The 18,020-nt window shown below is 40.7% G+C and overlaps 1 protein-coding gene across 1 annotated transcript in view; it reads left to right on the forward strand.

The window, feature by feature from the left end:
- The window catches only part of LOC145780866 (uncharacterized), a 32,059-nt gene that overhangs the window by 12,954 nt on the left and 1,085 nt on the right, over nucleotides 1-18,020 (forward strand). The window contains exons 4-10 of the mRNA XM_082592516.1: nucleotides 887-975; nucleotides 9,124-9,201; nucleotides 9,751-9,936; nucleotides 10,813-12,138; nucleotides 13,098-13,275; nucleotides 13,530-14,022; nucleotides 14,301-14,811. Coding sequence (XP_082448642.1) covers nucleotides 887-975; nucleotides 9,124-9,201; nucleotides 9,751-9,936; nucleotides 10,813-12,138; nucleotides 13,098-13,275; nucleotides 13,530-14,022; nucleotides 14,301-14,811 — 2,861 coding nt within the window. The remainder of the gene's footprint in view (nucleotides 1-886; nucleotides 976-9,123; nucleotides 9,202-9,750; nucleotides 9,937-10,812; nucleotides 12,139-13,097; nucleotides 13,276-13,529; nucleotides 14,023-14,300; nucleotides 14,812-18,020) is intronic.

An 18,020-nucleotide genomic window follows, 5' to 3' on the forward strand; every position in this document is an offset into this window, starting at 1 on the left:
GAGTCAGACCTGGTGCATTCTCACCGGATCGTTTCAACGAAATCATTTGCAATCTGGTAGTTTAGTGTCATTGTTTGGCCATAGCTGACATTGTCCGTCTACTTTTCACTTTTTATGTCTAAAGTAAAAAGGACTTGATTTTCCGTCTGGGTTTCATTGTTGTTGTTGCGACTTTAGAATTGTTTGCTCATATTGGTAATGGCGTAGCACGTAGTCGTAGAGCTAGTGTATGCAAACACTTTCCTCGGATTCCAACATTATTCCAATGTTTTGTATCATTCCCGCAGGCTTTGTTTAGTTTTAATTATTGAAATTATCGTCAGGAGTATTTGAAATGAATTGTTTGGGCAAAACTAATTCTTTTTATCAAAAAACTTGATGTAAAATGAATCTATGACAAAGGAATTCTGTTCGAAATGGAATGATGATGTCTTTTAGAAACGTTTCGGACTTAAAAACTTTCTGTTACATCAAATGGCGAACGGTAGTTGATGTTTTTTGGGGGAAGACGGCTCTATAGGGATCATGCGTTTTCAAATAGTGCCTTGCTGAAAAAAAACTCATTCAAGCAAATGTTGTTGTGACGGGATGAGATTTGCAGCAAGATGAGACAGCAAGTCGGAACCTTTTGAAATAAAGTTTTTAAACGTTTAATCGATGTAAACAGGTGGTGCTCTCTTGGATGGATGGTCATTTATTTTTGTTTGGATGCGAAACAAAACGTAAAAAAAAACACAGAAACATGCAGTGTGCATCCAATGAGAGAGTGCGAGACCGTAACCCTATGGAGGAGTAGGAGGTCGTCGAGTCTGCACTCTCTCATTGTTTTGTCAGATTAAACATTCTCCGCTGTTTTGATTTGAAACGAAGATATTTGTGTTCCCAGGTCTCGCTCCCATCCATGTGGCTGCTATTGAAGGAAACCATCTCGGGATTCGACTTTTGAAGAAAGCTGGAGCTGACATCAACCTACTGGTAAGCTTTGCCTTATCGCGGTCTTTATGACACAACAATCATTGATCACATTGCTGCCGATTTTGTTACTTTTTGTCTGAATGCGGAAATATCCTCTCTGCGCATGCATGCTCTTACTTTGTGACGTCACACGGCCTGTAGGTTTTGGTTTCTTTTGCAATGTCGTGACCAACTCGGGCCGCGCAGCTATTTCTGGCTAGCACGAACTGTTAATATTGTTGCGAATTATTTACTTAACGCATTCAGTTCTATCAAGCTTGTTACGGCAATAACACGACCGCAAATGTAGCCTGTATGCTTCTAGGTGATTTTTAGTTTTGTGGCGTTGTTGTAACGTTTGTCAATGTAAAAGCGACGTTTCAAAATAGTTGCAGTTTTTCAGAAACATAACCGAGCTCCGATAAGAAAATTTGAAAATTTCTTATCCGAGCTCGGTTTATCCTCTCAGCTTCAGTACCAGAACAGCAGTGGTTGGCGCCTTCTCAACCGGTTCCAACCGGCCTTGGTTCGATCCCAGGTTGTGCCGTTAATGATCAATTGTGTTCTATCTTGTGTGAAGTAGTGAGAAAAGGTCGAGCAGTGATGCGATTACAACAATGTAAATATGATTCACAACGACAGAAGTTGCTGATAAACCTGATCAGTTGTAGAGTGACACGAAACAAATCATCTTAAAACTTAGTTCAGTTTGTTTTAATTTCTGATCATCACAACGAAAAACAATTCAATGCGAACATGACAGAGGTCTAGAAAAAGGTAGAAGCGACAAAACAATAACTTTATAACGTTCTTGAGAAGGAAACAGGATAATTAGTTTAAAATTTGGCACAGTCGCAAGTCCTTCATATCAACTTGGAAGGAAATGTTGTAAGTTTGACCGAAACCTGCCTAACCGTTGAGGTGTTGGTTTGTCGGTTTTATTTGGGCGAAGGTTTTGCAACCACTTTATGAAGTTGATTAAAAGTGAATTTCATTGAAGCTAATATTCTACTTGAATGCCTCAAATACAAAGCAACTTTGGCAACACTATTTGACTAAGCGCTGGAGATAAGGAGGTTCCACTTTGGTATAAGCTTAAAGTTGAACTTTCACTGGAGCTGTCCGAAACGGAACTATTTCGAAAATGTTCAAAAGTTCCGTCGCGTCATGAGGTGCAAAGTCAATGGACTGCTATTTACAGCCGCGTCTTCTGAATTTAGTTTCCATTTATTAAAACATTTATAGACTTGGAAAGATTATTTGCTGAGCCAGTTTTCTCAGAACTTTGGATCTGGCTCCCTCTATAACAGATCTACCGTCACGAATTGTTTGTCATGGAAGACGAACCATTATTCATTTTCCTCAGCAAAGCAGATCTTTGTTGAGTATCAGTTTTTTCATATGAGCTATTGGAAAGCATAGAAGACCCCCCCAGACAGAGTTAATAATCAACCTGGTGAATAAACAAAGACGAAGTAAACGCGTCATCAGTGGGAAATAACCGAAAATGAGTCACAGAAAGGGAGATTTGCACTTTGCTGTTAGCGTATGAGATGGTAACCGGGAGACAACGAGCCAAAGTGTGGATTGCTCATGAGGGGAATACCTACAGGTTGTTGCAGACGGCTCTGAAATTTCTATTTGACATTTTCATGCTCTGCTCAAGAGCATGTCAATCATTCACGAGTTATTTTTTAACTAATAACATTTAATGTGGGATTTTTATCCTTTTCTCTTAAATATTTTTAAAGCAATTGCTTTTTATGGCATGAACAGTGGCATAAAAATTCCACCAAGCCATTTTCTATCCTGTTTGCTTTTTCTGGCATTATCCACACTCAAATCTACTGAGCAGGTCAAGCTTTACTGTATCCGTATCACTTCACAATCTAGAGGCGTTGACACAATGCCGAAAGACCTTCCTTTATTAATTAGGCAGACGAGTCAACACTACTTGAATATTTGAAATTACGAGACACAGAACTCAGCGCACTAAGGGGTCGGCGCAGAAAGTCTGCTGTGGCTCTTTCGTTTCCGTTTTTCCTGGTGACGTCACAGTGACGTCACCGATTTGATTGCAGGAAATTTCAACCCGTTTTTATTTTCGCAAATTTGATCATGTCGGGCGCTTCTTTATGACATGACATTAGTCAGTTTGTTTTGAATGAGATAGGAAGGCGTCCAGTCAGCTCAAATGAGGCTGAAGAGACCATCAGCAGACAGTTCAAGATAAAGTTGCTCGAAATCAAGATTATTAGGCAGCTGAGTTTACCGTTGTTAGAAGTTCAAGGCAAGTTTTAATTCGAAAAGTTCTGTGGAACCAAAAATAAATCAGCATGTTGAGTAATTGTTTCTTGTTTTTAATTTTTAGTAAGTTAGTTCAAGCGGCTCTGAAAACGTCTGCAGACGTTAAATCAATGTAAAAAGCGTTGATTTGCTGTCTGACATGTGGCCAGTAATTAATTTATAAATAAAGACACTGAAACAACTTTATAAAATATCCAGTGTTTCAAACAAAATTATTCAAAATATTTGAGCAAAATTGTAAAAAAGACTAAAGAGCCCAAAATGTAGATGCTAAACTCATGTTCAGCAAACAAACGTTTCGAAAACTAAACTGTCTTCATCTTCAGTGTTATTGTGTTGCTTAAACGTTCGTAGCGAAGGTTTTACATCACTGCAATGAGATTTGTGTCAAATATTTTCGTTCAACTTCCAGCAGTCCCAGTAGAAGGCGACAATTACACGAGATAGAATTGATCGTTCATTTATCTTATAATATCCAACATTTATAATGTCCAAAAGTTGACAGAAACAATGAAAAGATAAATTATTTGGTGATTGGCAGGAAAGGTGAGAAGTAAATTTATCATCAAAATGATCATGAAAGAACAAGAGAAAGTTTTCTTGTATATTTTTAACGTGTACTTCTCTTCTAAATGTTAAAATGCAATTTTTCTACTATTAAGATTCAGTGAATGGCATTTTAATGTTTCACTTTCCAGAAACGAACAATGAGAACTATTGGAGTTTCGTTTCCTTTGCGCACAAAGGCAGGCTGCTGGTACTTTTGCTCAGTCATGAAAAGTGGCAATTAGAAGTTTCCGTTTGCTAAGCCGAGACAATGAGCGAAGCAAACTCACAAAAATTTTGTTTGAAAATGTCTAGCACAGCGTTCTTGTGCGGCCAGCACGGTTGGCAGAGTTCACTGGGTGTCGATGAAGCATTTGTACTTCGACGCGACTCAAGGATCACAATTTTTCAACACAGTGAATTGCTCACAGTGATAATAATGATCATCACAATTTTAACGAAAACAACTCTATGAAAACGAATCTGATCTCAATGTTAAAATCACCAATGTTGCCATGTTGAAGTAAAAGAAGAAGATGCTGCTGATAGAGTGATGTGGAGGACTGCAATCTGCACCGGCGACCCAATTTGAAGTTGAATTAAGCCAGAAGATGAGACCATGTTGCTGAATTAAACTTACACTTTGGATAAGAATTGCTGAGAACGTTTTAGTTTGGTAAAATTTGAACCGAGTAATTGTAAGCGGTAAACAATGCCGCAAGCTTAGTGCCGGAACGGCACATATTGAGGCCAGCCATAGGCCTAGGGCCCCTATAAAAAAGAGACACTTTAAAAAAACTCTCACAAGGGCGTACCTGTAGCGGAAAAACAAACGGCAAGAATTTTGCGTTTTTATTACGTTTCATTAGGTTACTATTGTGAAAGCAATGCCAAGTAGACCATGTGCTGCCAGTATGGTAAAGTTGAATTCTTTCTCATTGCTGAAAAGCAAATATAAACATGACACAGCTATGAAATCATGAAACTATTAAAGTAACGAAATGATGAGGTATGACACTGATGACGTGTAACTTTGATGGCGTATGACACTGATCACGTGTGACATTGAACTTTGTGAAGATCCTACTGTAAAGCCTTTACACAAAGTTACTGATATTAATTATGATGTAATTTACTACATTAGCCCTAAAGGTTCTCTCTGTAGTTCAATATTAACATAATTGGCTATCGAACGATGGACACTAAACACATCTACATCCTCTAAAAATTGGCAACACAGCGAATAAGAATCTGGAAATTGTACTCGACCAAATGATCTGGCCACGCTACGCTGGCCCACCTCAGCGGATGCCATTGTACAGAAGTCAAAAGTCGTGATTACGTTGGCAGAAAAAGTTTACGCTTTTGACTCTTCGAAGGGAAGACGAGCGGTAATACACAAAGGAAATGACAGCAAACAAACCAGCGAGCGCTTGAAGAACAATTTGTCATTCTTAGGTAATTGTTGGTTTGATTGATCTTGAATTGGGCATTTGGGCCATCAATCAGTAGTCTGCATGTTAAGATGTGCAATTGTGCATGTCTGGGAGGGAAGTGGTTTGGTTTCATTTGTTGTTCTTGATCTGCATATGCTTGTCTGCAGTCTATCTTGCAAAGCTTTCGAAACTATTTAAATCTGCCATTGTTATGCAATGCAGTAGGTTTAGGTCGAAAAAGTCGCTTGGTGTTTAGCCTTTGCACGTTAAACATCACCACGAGTGTAGGTCGATTAATGGCCGCCATTTATGTGTTCAATTTGGGTAGAGAGGTAACTCTTTTAAACCATAAACAGACATAACTCAGCAACAACACTACATTTAACATTATAAAAACAAAAAACAAAAAGCGAACGTTTTCGGCTAGTCATATAGCCCTTTTCAAGCCTATAAGAAAATACATTATTAAAAGAAATGCTAAAGAATCATATAGTATCACAGCAAAAATATGGTCAAAGCTAAACATTTGAGAAGCTGCCTCGCTCACACAAAATGATAACTGAAAATTACACAGCACAACGGGTCAAGTATTTCAGAGGTAAAATTAATTGATTGTTCAGACAAGGACTCAGGCAGATTACGCAAGAAAGACAGAAGCACAAGAGATAGTGGCACAAAACAAAGTAAATGCGAGAAACACAAGACGTGATAATTCAATCAAAAAACTGCTAAAAGGTAAGAAGCTCCGCAAGCAAATAATTGCCTGTTGAGCCCTGGGTTTAAAGATTTGATGATCAATGCCTCGTGAATCTTGGTGTCGAATTCGGACAAACACTTACGAACAATTTTGAAAGACTGCAAAGACGGTTTATTGTTAGAGCACGATTGGCAGTTTCTAATATGGTCTTTAATTGCACTGTTTTTATTAAAATTAGCTAAATTCAAATGCTCTCCCACTCTCGTCACCAAATGTCGTGTGGTCATACCAACGTATGACGATCTCGCATCATGCGAGCAAGTGAACTTATACACGACGTTAGAACATAAGCGGAAAGGAGTTTACTTATACACGACGTTTTGCCACAAGTTTGTCCAGATTTATTGCATTAAAGTTTAACGTTAAGATTTTTCCCGTTTATAAAACATTTAAAGCTGGTTATTATTTTCAGTTGAAGTCTAAAACTCCTTTCCGCTTATGTTCTAACGTCGTGTATAAGTTCACTTGCTCGCATGATGCGAGATCGTCATACGTTGGTATGACCACACGACATTTGGTGACGAGAGTGGGAGAGCATTTGAATTTAGCTAATTTTAATAAAAACAGTGCAATTAAAGACCATATTAGAAACTGCCAATCGTGCTCTAACAATAAACCGTCTTTGCAGTCTTTCAAAATTGTTCGTAAGTGTTTGTCCGAATTCGACACCAAGATTCACGAGGCATTGATCATCAAATCTTTAAACCCAGGGCTCAACAGGCAATTATTTGCTTGCGGAGCTTCTTACCTTTTAGCAGTTTTTTGATTGAATTATCACGTCTTGTGTTTCTCGCATTTACTTTGTTTTGTGCCACTATCTCTTGTGCTTCTGTCTTTCTTGCGTAATCTGCCTGAGTCCTTGTCTGAACAATCAATTAATTTTACCTCTGAAATACTTGACCCGTTGTGCTGTGTAATTTTCAGTTATCATTTTGTGTGAGCGAGGCAGTTTCTCAAATGTTTAGCTTTGACCATATTTTTGCTGTGATACTATATGATTCTTTAGCATTTCTTTTAATAATGTATTTTCTTATAGGCTTGAAAAGGGCTATATGACTAGCCGAAAACGTTCGCTTTTTGTTTTTTGTTTTTATAATGTTAAATGTAGTGTTGTTGCTGAGTTATGTCTGTTTATGATTTATGTGTTCATTTGTTAATGAAATGGTCAGCAGTATAAGCTTTCAAGGCTGCTTTGAGTCATCTCTGCATGGCTTGTGCAGTGCGGTTGTGTGTGCTGATGAGTATTGGGTGTGACTGTCTGCATCTGATTGCTGTGGGAACCTGGAAAGAGCGTTGTTTGGTCATATGTTGTTTCCTCCGTTGGCCAGAGAGTCAAACAGCAAACATATTCGATTTCCATACAAGTGAAAAATTTTTGATGCCAAATACGAGAGTGGTCCCAGGTTTACCTTCCCAGAAGGGGCCAGTTTTTTCCTCAACTGCATTCCTTGGAAATCTCTTCCATGACTTCAAAGAGAAATATCTCAGTTTGTAGTGTTGGCATAGTTACAGCGGTACATGTTGCCATGGCAACGTTATTCGGCTACATGAAGACACAGACTCGTGTCAATCGAGAGCGAACCATGGAAAGCGCTTTAATTGAAGCAGACCTCTCCTTTTTTGGGAATAAACACAAATTTTAGAAAAGTCGGCTTTTTATAGAAAGCTCATTAAAATGTCGCCACTGCTGCTGAAAATAGTAACTTATATCACAGCAGTATAGCTTGTTTATCACTGCAAGCAAACAAGTAAAGTTAAAACAGAATTAATTATCCTGAAAACGAAAGACTTTTAACATCGTTTGGAACGACGGACAGACGATCCTGTCATTCCACACCTTGTGATGTTCCGCTTGTGCCAAAGCTGGCAAGGCGGTGGGTGATATTTCAGCTGCTTCAATTGTTAAATCTACAGAGGTTTGCCAAAACAAGATAAAATCATTAGACAAATTTTAATTTCTTTAACACAAATGCGTGTGTAACTTTTGAGAGGTCGCAAATAGCAAAATTTGTCTTTCTTACATTGATTTAACGTTTCTCGTCATTGATTCAATGTAAATAGAAGGATTTTGATGGTTGTTAAAACATTCACCCAGACAGCAAATGAGGCGTTTTTGCATTGCAACGTTAAAACGACTGATTTGCTATTTGGATGTAAGTTCCAGAGTTTGTAGAGAACATGAAACAATCCTAAGATATCACTAAAATATTGATCGACTTCTCAGGTACATCTGCATTGAAGGTTTTGTTAGTTTTGTAAAGTTATCTGCCTTGCTCTGATTTCGAACTTAGAACTCTTGATTAAAAATCTTGCGATCTATGAAGCTGCTGCGCTCTATTCGTCACAAAACGTTGGCAAGAAACAAATAAACAGCGTAAGTGCACGGCGCGGATTGTTTCATAACAAAGGAAGTTCCTCATGTTTTCATGAAGAGGCCATCGCTGCTGTTCGTGTTTATGGTTACGGCGGTGACTGTTGCGAAACAATGCTCGCGAAGATAGCTCATGAAACGTTAGCTGGCTTGCAGATGCAGTATGAGGTTCTTGTTGAGCAGTTGAGTTATTATTCAACAACTTGCCTTCCACTGTAGCCGAAAAAACTTGTGAAACTGGGGTGATTAAATAACCTATCGCCCCCTGAAGCTTAAACGAAGGAGTTACCATTAGGGTTGCGTTGCTTATTGTTGTCTTGTATTTAGCGCTTTTTATTACAGACAGTTTTATCGGGCTGTGTTAGGAAGTGGATGAGCATTCATTTTCTGTGGATTCTGAGAGCACTAGAGTGAAGTCTAGATGATTAAATTTTCTCGCTGTCCAAACTAAATCTGTCAAAAACGGATACAAACAAAACAACCTCTCAAACCCGACCAGACGATGCGAAACGCACCGGGTTGGATTAACGGGGTCTGACTGTCCACTCTGTGGCACTGTGTGATGTCATCGATAGTACTCAAGGAGCGTCACCAAACGAAGTGCCAGAAAGTATCATCGCCTTAATTATGACAAACAATTAGGTTATGATCTATTGCTGAACGTAGTGTCGATGAACGATTGCAATAATTGAAATAATTTTCTTATCATCCGGCAGGCATTGATTTGTTACGTGAAAGTTTAATTTTTCTAGGAAAACAAAGGAGGGGCATCCCCCATCATCCTGGCTACTCGGACGTCACAGCGCGAAGCCGCCCAAGCTTTGTTGGAGGTAAGCTGTGAAGGAATTGTTAAGAAATTTTTTTTTGAAGCTTAATTGAGGTAGTTTCGAGCATTTGTAGAGACTTGAAACTATCGGCGTCACCGAGACAGACAATTTTGCTACAGTTGAACTTCATTCATTGCTATATTTGATTGAAGTATTGGAGATAATAATTAATTAGCTATTTTGTCCTGGGACTTTTTGTTGTAGAGACTGTTTGTTTTATGATGTATGTGGAAAGTTAGCAGTCGAACTGTTATAATAATAATTAATAATAATGGTGTTGCAAGCACAGTGGTGCTTTTTCACCTTCATGATAACTTACATAGCAATATCAAATAAAAAAATAAAATAAAAAAAAGTTGTTGCCACAAATTCGTAGCAAATGGACTTTGTGACTACCAGTTACTATAAACTTATCAATAACCGACCATGCTTTAAGTTCTGGTTACGGTTGATAAGAATAAGCAAACAAAATATTTGTGTTTAAACAAATATAATTTGTTTCAAAATGCAGCTTTACCACTTTTGTTTTGACATGACCTAATCTTCCTGCAGCTTGGAGCCAACCCGAACCTTCGCACAACTTACGGCGAATCAGCCTCACAATTGGCCAGCGCTAAAGGTGATCACGTGATCAGCGAACTGTTGGCCTTGTACGACAGCCCGTATGACGTCACAAAGCACTCGTCCCTACCGCGCTACATGAGCGGGGGCTATGCGTCAGCAGATCTAGGAAAGCAGGTGGGATGGTATACGGCAATTACATCGATGTCATATGTTGATTTTAAAGACTTTCATATCTAAAAACTTTAATCTGTTGTATTTAAGTTCAACTTCATATTCCTACCCACTTTACCAGTGATGTTGTCAGCGAGTTCCTTTTCACGCGCCCTTAGCTCAGTGGTTACCCGCCCGATTCAAGATCACGCGGCGCTGGTTCGGCTCTCAAGGTGTGCGCTTGAGCAACTCATTCTTAGGACTGCTCTCCATTCAGCGGCAACTACTGTAGTGAATGGAATAATTTCCCGGCAACAACACTTCTTCGATTGCTTGATGAGAAACTTTTTTAACCAATTAACCTATGGAAGCAAAAATGAGAAAAATCACATTAACAATAAGGAACCATCGACATGAAATTGAAAATATGGTAAGCCTACTGATAGTCACGTACAACGCACGACAACGAAACCAACTAGGTTATGACGTCATAACATCGTGTCAAGGAATAACATGCCAACTGCAATGAAAATTTTTCTTTGTTACCCTCGCTAGCCGGACTGCGACAACAGTCTCAACAATTTTGTGAAACCTTCAGGATGAAGCTTTCAAACATATTTTTTAGACCGAAAGATGAATATTTTCTTAGTCAAGCGGCTGATACCTGATTGATGCCTTACCCAAGTTAAACTGCGAATCTACTCCATGCAAACTGTCGGCTTGAAGCAGTAGACTGTCTCATTATCAATTGGTATAAGATGTCTTATAATTGTCACTCCCGCAGCAACAGTTTATTAAAAATAAAGCTGGTAAACTGTTGCTACGGGAATAACAAGGCATCTTATACCAACCATAGTACTGGTAACTATGACAACCATGGTAAATTGTGATCTTTTCCAGGGTCTGCCTCTCCGACGTCATGATGTAAAGTTGAAGCCTTTTGTGAACTCTCGTCTCGCCAATGAAAACGCCTTCACGTCATCACTCCCTGAAGTCACGTCATCAGTGGCTGCTCACACGTCATCAGTACGAGCTGAAGCGTTGCGTATCAAGAGAGAAAGACAATCTCCAGCGGATGCGTTTCCAAGTAACGGCAGAAAACAATCAGATGTTGCTATTAGTAACGGTCACGAAAATAGCAACCAGCCTCTTAACTTCGTCGTAAGGAAGCCGACCCAGCGCCTGGAAGTGGCCGCGGCCCCTGTGACATCACAAAGACCCAAGCGCAAATTGGACGATAACGAACCTTTAGATCTGAGCAGTAAGAAGCTGAAACCGGCTTCGAAGCAGAATCACAACGATTCGAGCAGTCCTTCACCTACTTCTCAACCAAATGAGTCTAATAGAAGTGAAAAGTATGTCTTTGTTCACTCTTTGCATCAACCCACCCAGGTTCGCTTCCAACCTCAAGTGTACTACAAAGTTGTGCCACACCCACTTCCTGCGGCCAATCACATTCCGATAAATTCTGCTTTTTCAGTAAACCAACCAATAGGCGAGCTTCCTTCTAGTTATCAACCAATCCCGAAGCACGTTGTTGATCCTCGAAGCTTAAATCCTTCAATGAGCAGTCGTCATGCTGCGGAGTTACACCAACTTGCTCAATATTCAACCGCAAAAGGTCGAGACTTCGGTTCGAGACAAACTCATGATGTGCGTCAGAGTTCTCAACGAATACCTACCAATTACAATAAGCCACGTCATCATGATCGACCAACCAGGAAAGTATCACCGGAGAAGCGACTAAAAGTTCATCCAATCATTACCGAGATCAACGGAATTTACAACCATTTTCCACCACTGGCAAAGCGAGCTGACACGTCACATGATGCTCACACGGTGCGTGACAAGTCTCGTCCAATCACAAAACCATCTGAACTACGTGACAAATATTCCGCCACGGCGCAATTGGTCGAAGTAAATAATTCCCCTCATTCAAACACAATCCGTGTTGAGGAGTCACGTGATCGCCGCCATCGTCCAAACAGACAGCATTCCCACTTAGAGCACGTGCACTCTCTTCCGTTGACTTTCCATTCCACCGTGCATCCCTCTGATGACCGCGCGACAGTTCGCGATTCTTCTGGCAGCCGAGAAAGACTAAACTCTTTGAATCGCGAGCGGCGTTACCAAAGCGACGATCGTTGCCGTGACAACGCAGTGAATCATCCAATAGGAAAACACTCCATCGTCAGGAGAAATAGTGCACCAGTCTCTGCTAAAATGGTAAGTAACCTGCTACATCTAAATTGTTTCCATTGTTTTGAAGAGTTCGTATATTTCAATCGCGGCCACAATTTGGCGGGTGTTGATTCATTTCACGTTTACTCTCTTGCCTGAAAAGTGCTTGAATGATTGTCCTAGGGCCTAGGCTGTTGCCTCACGTCAATTATATGCGCCCCGTTAGCTCAGTGGTTACGCGCCCGGCTCAAGATCACGCTGCGCTGGTTCGACTCTCGAGGTGTGCTCTCGAGGTGTGCGCTTGTGTGTGCTTTATGTCAGGACTGCTCTCCATTCAGCGGCACATAGTGAATGGAATAATTCCCTCGGCAACACTTCAACAATCGGAAACTTCACACTGCCAATCTCGGTAACCGGCCCTGCGTCAAGAGCCTCTACAAGTATGCGAAACTACCAGGAATAACCTATCAAGGCTTTGTCAGTCCGGGAATAAAGATTCAAAAACCAAACTAAAACCATTATATCCATTTCTACTCCCGGTGGCTAAAGATTTAGTGAAGTGACGTGGAAGCAGGAGTGTTGAGACGATGATTCGGTGCCGGTACCAATGAGCTCCTTTCGCCTCGAATCAAGGCACTTCTGAAAACACTATATCCAAGGAATACGTAGCGGTTTCTTAAAGCTTAAGGCCTCTTGGAATGGTTACGAACCCCTAAGATCATCTCGGGCCCGAGTCGAAAAAGCACTTTCTGGAGCCCTGCCCACGTTACTGTGTGGAAGGCAAGGAATCCAATCTTCCTATCAACCTATCAAGTTCGTCATGAAGTGTCTTTCCATAGACACAGACTCATGCTCTGGAGCGTTGTCGAACTAACGTCCTCATTGGCGCCGTTCAGACATGCATACCATGCTGTCACGTCGTTATTTTTGCTGCATGGCCGGTGCTCCCTCGCCAAGCTTCAAGCTGATTTCAATGATTTATTAATTAATGTTTTTAATTTTAGGGAGGAGACAAGCTAGACTTGCACTCGTACACCGGTTGTCTACCTCCACACTTTCTTCATCTTCTTGAATCATCCGGGAACCTACCAATCAAACCATCGAACGCACTTCGAAATGTCGCAGACGTGCTGCGCGATGACGTCACAACCGTTGACGTCACCATCAAACAAGAACCTCCCGGTAACATTTTATATTCTGTAAAGTTTCTCACTTTCTACAATCGAAAAAAAATCTTGCCATAGCGTATTCACGTAACTGTGTTTTCTGTCGGTTGAAAGTGCATTGCATGTTAGTCGCTTAAAGCTTGTTCTTTATGACGTAATGTAACGTCATGCACTGAGCAGGAGTCCCCTACATTATATTCTTGACCCATTCCTCAACAAAGCTTTATTGTGACGTGTAGCGTGACGTGGATGCTTTTCATGTTGTTCCAGAATCATCAAAAGTGGACTTGAATGTCATCAGTCCGAAAGCGTCACCAAGGAAACAAGTGACGTCACCACCCAAAGCTACCTCAACTTGTGCGTCATCAAACGATGACATCAGTCGTCCAGTTAAAGAGGGGATCCTGTCCGTTCCTCAAGTGAACCATTTTGCTAATCTCGGTCAGTGGGAGAGTATTGAATCAGGGGAATACCCAGCCTTCGGCAAACCACAAGTTTTGACGCAAAGCGACAACCTGAATAAAATGTCGATGATGCGCCCCATTGTGTCTGAGAACTATCAAATCGATGAAAAGTATATCTCTAACAGAACTAAAGCGCTTTTAAAAAGCGTTGAGAAGGCAAAAAATCCCATGAAAGTGATGCCCCCTCTTCAGTGGGGGGTATGTACAGGAAAGACCCATTGGTGCCAAGGGTGTTCCAATCCAAAGAAAGATGTTCCTGAAATTGTTAGAGCCATTTGGAATCATAAGCCTACCAAGAAGTAAGTTAGGTGACTCGCATTATGTAGTTGCTGTTCGCTGTCTCTTCCGTTCAGTTATACAACACCTGCCAACAGCAGACGCGGACATGCACAGCGTCATCACCAACGGGGTAAACGAAACCGAATCTGTTGGCCCATTTTTGCACCGACTTACATTGGGAAAAAAGCTTCTAAACTGTTCTTGTCAATTGTTGTATTTTAAACTACAACTGTAGCGAGTGATCTCTTGCCCGTAATTTTTTGTGTGACGTCATAATTAGTTGGTGTTGTATTTGCAGATATGTCACATCACTCTCGGCAACGCCACTAGAGGTCATCTATTGTTCTCAGTTCAATTTCCAAAATTCTCTGCGAACAATCACTCCCCCAGTCTCACAAACCACCAGCGATGTCACTACCGCAACTACGTCATCAACAAATGACGTCAAAGCTGCTTCATCAAGTCCTGACGTCCTAAGATCAGTACAAACTTCTGACACTGATCATCAAAGCCAAAGAACTCCACTTGACGTAAAGCATAAAGAACTGCGTCAGCAAGCTGTCGGACGTCATCATGACGTAAGGAACACTGCTGCATCCAATCACAGCGAGGAAAACCATGACGTCATCGATGATATTCTCGCAAATTCCATAGAAGATTCCTCTGACGAAGAGAACGACGATCAACCAATCGCAAAGCGCCAGGTAACGCCCATCAATGGCGTCACAATCAGGAAGAGCAACGCACCCACTTCCAGCAACGGATTCCACAATGACCTTCCTCAAGTTATAAAGAAAACGATATTGAAGGTAAGGGTCGGTGAATTCTTGTTTTCTTTTTCAAAATTTCAACAAAACTGTTTTTATCCTCTTGACCATGTGGGTCCAGGTATCCGCTTGACACTCGCAAAAGTCTGGTTCGCATTCCCCATATTGTAGTTGCAATGTGGCATCCGCGCGGTGGTAATCCACCTTTCAAGACAAGTTTGCCCTTCTGGCACAAACCTCTTATGCTCGTTATACTTTTTTCATACATTGACGACACAGTGAAAGGTTTGTGATTGGACAATGGCATAAACGTAGGAGCCAGGAGTGCAGGGGGTGCAACCGCACCCCAAAACTTTTCAAGTAGTCGAAAATTTGGCCAAATTCGATAAACAATTTGGCCAAGAACCTTCAGCATGTTTCAAAAACTTCATTAAGGTTGAACTTGCTTTTGATTTTTTGCTCAAATCAAAATTATACCTGACTATTGCGAGCAGTGTAGAATTTTAATCATGTGGTCTATGCTTTGTCGTAAAAAACATTTGGGCACATTTAATTATTAGGGCGAGAATTTTTTCGCACTCCCAAAAAACATCTTTTCCCTACGTGTATGGACAATGATGTGCAGTGATGAGGCTAGCGGGGTTTCGTTGCGAAGGAAATTCTTTGCTAGACATCATCCTATCAAAATCCGTTCTTTTTGCATTGATTTAACATCTCCAGACGTTGAATCACTTTAAAGAATGACATCGGATATTCTACTGGCTGGATAACTGGCATATGGGTGATCAGAAAAAAAATTAATGTTAATTTGATGTCGCTTAGCATTGAGTGTTCAAACAACGCAATTCAAACGCACTTTCATGGGGATTCAAATCTCTCCACTATGACAACTGGTTGTATGTGGTTTGATTCATCTTTTACTTCTTCATTCTGCGCGGTTTCACATCCTCCGCTAGCCAACGGAGTTGTGACTCAACGTTATTTCTTAATGTTTTTATTATCAAACTCATAAAACCGTTGCCACTTTCAGACTGAAGTTTTTAAACTGATCACTTGAGTCATTGTGAACGTCGAGTGTTCTGCCGCGGTAGGAAGTCTGCTCATATCACGACCAGGCAGAGGGACGATGATGTACAAAAGCTCTTTCGATTTCACGTCGACTGGTTGAGAATCCAATTCGCAACCAGAAAAATTTATAAAGTTCTTTTTGCGACGAAGTTTTCCACGTTTTCTCTGAGGTTTTGGGCCCGAAGGTTTATCGCGGGCCTGCACAACTGAAAATGATACAAGGAGCACAACAAGAAAAACTATAATTCGTTAGCCGCATCCAAACGTAGTGACGTTTCTATTAAGTGACTATCAGATAACATATATTATTCAGATAAGAAAAAATGAAACCAGTTCAGTTCAGTTGTTTTTTTATTTCTGACCATCATATCAAAAACAATACACGTCAACATAGCAAAGGTCGAGAAAAAGGTAGAAGCGACAAAACGCGAACGTTAAAACGTGCTTGTGACCGAAGTAAGTTATTAAGTTGAGAAATTTGGCAAGGTCGCAACACCTTCAGAAAAATAAAAAAAATAAACTGTTACAAAAAAAAAAAATATAAACATATATTTAGGCTATAGCTTTATTAGCCCAGATAGCTTTAGCTGATATATTTAAGATTTGTATGGACAGTTGCTATGAAGATCGGCCATGGTGCGTTATCAAGAGTGCTGATGGTCGTAAGGGGAACACGTCTTGATGCGTTTAGCTCATAGCAAAGAAGAGCAAGAGCAAGGCAGGCAAAGAAAACCCCACAAAGAAATCCTACCACGGGCAAAGCCATTTCAAGCGCAACGCACCAGGCCTTGCACGACTCACAAAATAGATACAACTTGACGATGCGAATCAATGACGAAAACAAATAAAACAAAATAGCAAAAACAACATCATCATCTTGCGGAAATTCAGTTATACCCAGGGAAGTTACAGTATGTCTTGAAACCAATCTTCCTAAAGGCAATCACCGAAGGAGCGTACCACACAATCTCATTGTTGTGTTTGAAAACGTTAATTCGTAGCCTACTTATTTAAAATCGCATTACTAAGCTAAAAATTGTCATTACAGAATGTATAGAGCAAAATATATCTGAATCATCTTGTAGGCCAAATGAGAGTATTTTGCGGGCCACAAATGGCCGTGGGCTGTATGTTGTGCAGGTCTGGTCTATCGATTCACCTCCCCAGGTTGTTGTTTGCCCGAATTACACCAAAAGAAGGCTAGAGATCAGCCAGATTGTGATTTCACAATCCGAGAGACGCAAACCTTTCTGCCCCATTTCGTGGACGGAGAATGGAGGGTTGTCCATTATTGTGGTGGGTGAAAAGATGGCTGCGATGCACCCACACCTGTCTCCTTAGTGACAGGCTCACTATGGCTAGTTCAAATAACAAATCTGGCAAAACCAGCCGGTTTGTGTTGTCATGTTCAAACGTGATTGTTTGTATAGTAATACAAAACTGGGATTGCGCAGTAGATGCACAAACTCCTCCCTCTGGTTGTATTTTGCATGATATCCTGAAGCATTTTGCCAAAAATATTTCAATTACATTTGTTTCTACTCTCACAATCATAAGTTACGACAATGGACGCACGCGATCCATTTATCATAACCTGTTGTGTTGCTGTTGGGATTTTCCAAACTGACGAATTATTGGGGAATGCTGAAGATTGAAGTCGTGCGTTTATAAATAAACCTTGCTGTTGGAATTTAGAAAGCACTTTTGCTGTCTATCTATTAGGCTATTACGTCATATGTAAAGGCAGTAAAGCTGAGTAGTCGATTAGTTCTTTCCCTGAATCGATATCTCCATCCATATTGGAATTATCGATCTTTCAGTTAAGTTGTTTCCTCAGCTTGTTCCCATCAGTGGCATACGGTGACCATTGCTTTGGTGCAGGCCCGGATTTAGGGGGGGGCAGGTGCCCCGGGCCCCCCGACTTTTGAAGGGCCTCCCTACGTGGAAATAGTGTGATTTTGTGTTATTTTTCTTCTTTTAGTCTTCGAAGTGTCTGCAAAATGCTGTTGCAGTGCTGGATTAATGCTACTGTGAACGTAGAGGTGGTTTTTGCACTGGGGCCCCCCGATCTAAAAGTGCCCCGGGCCCCCCATCAGCTAAATCCGGCCTTGCTTTGGTGTTCACATTTTTTAGAGAGTTTCTAATACATGCTTGATTTGCTTAGTAGCTCTTTATATCGTGTC

The sequence above is a fragment of the Aplidium turbinatum genome, chromosome 12, assembly GCF_918807975.1.
Source record: "Aplidium turbinatum chromosome 12, kaAplTurb1.1, whole genome shotgun sequence".
In the NCBI taxonomy this organism is placed as follows: domain Eukaryota; kingdom Metazoa; phylum Chordata; class Ascidiacea; order Aplousobranchia; family Polyclinidae; genus Aplidium; species Aplidium turbinatum.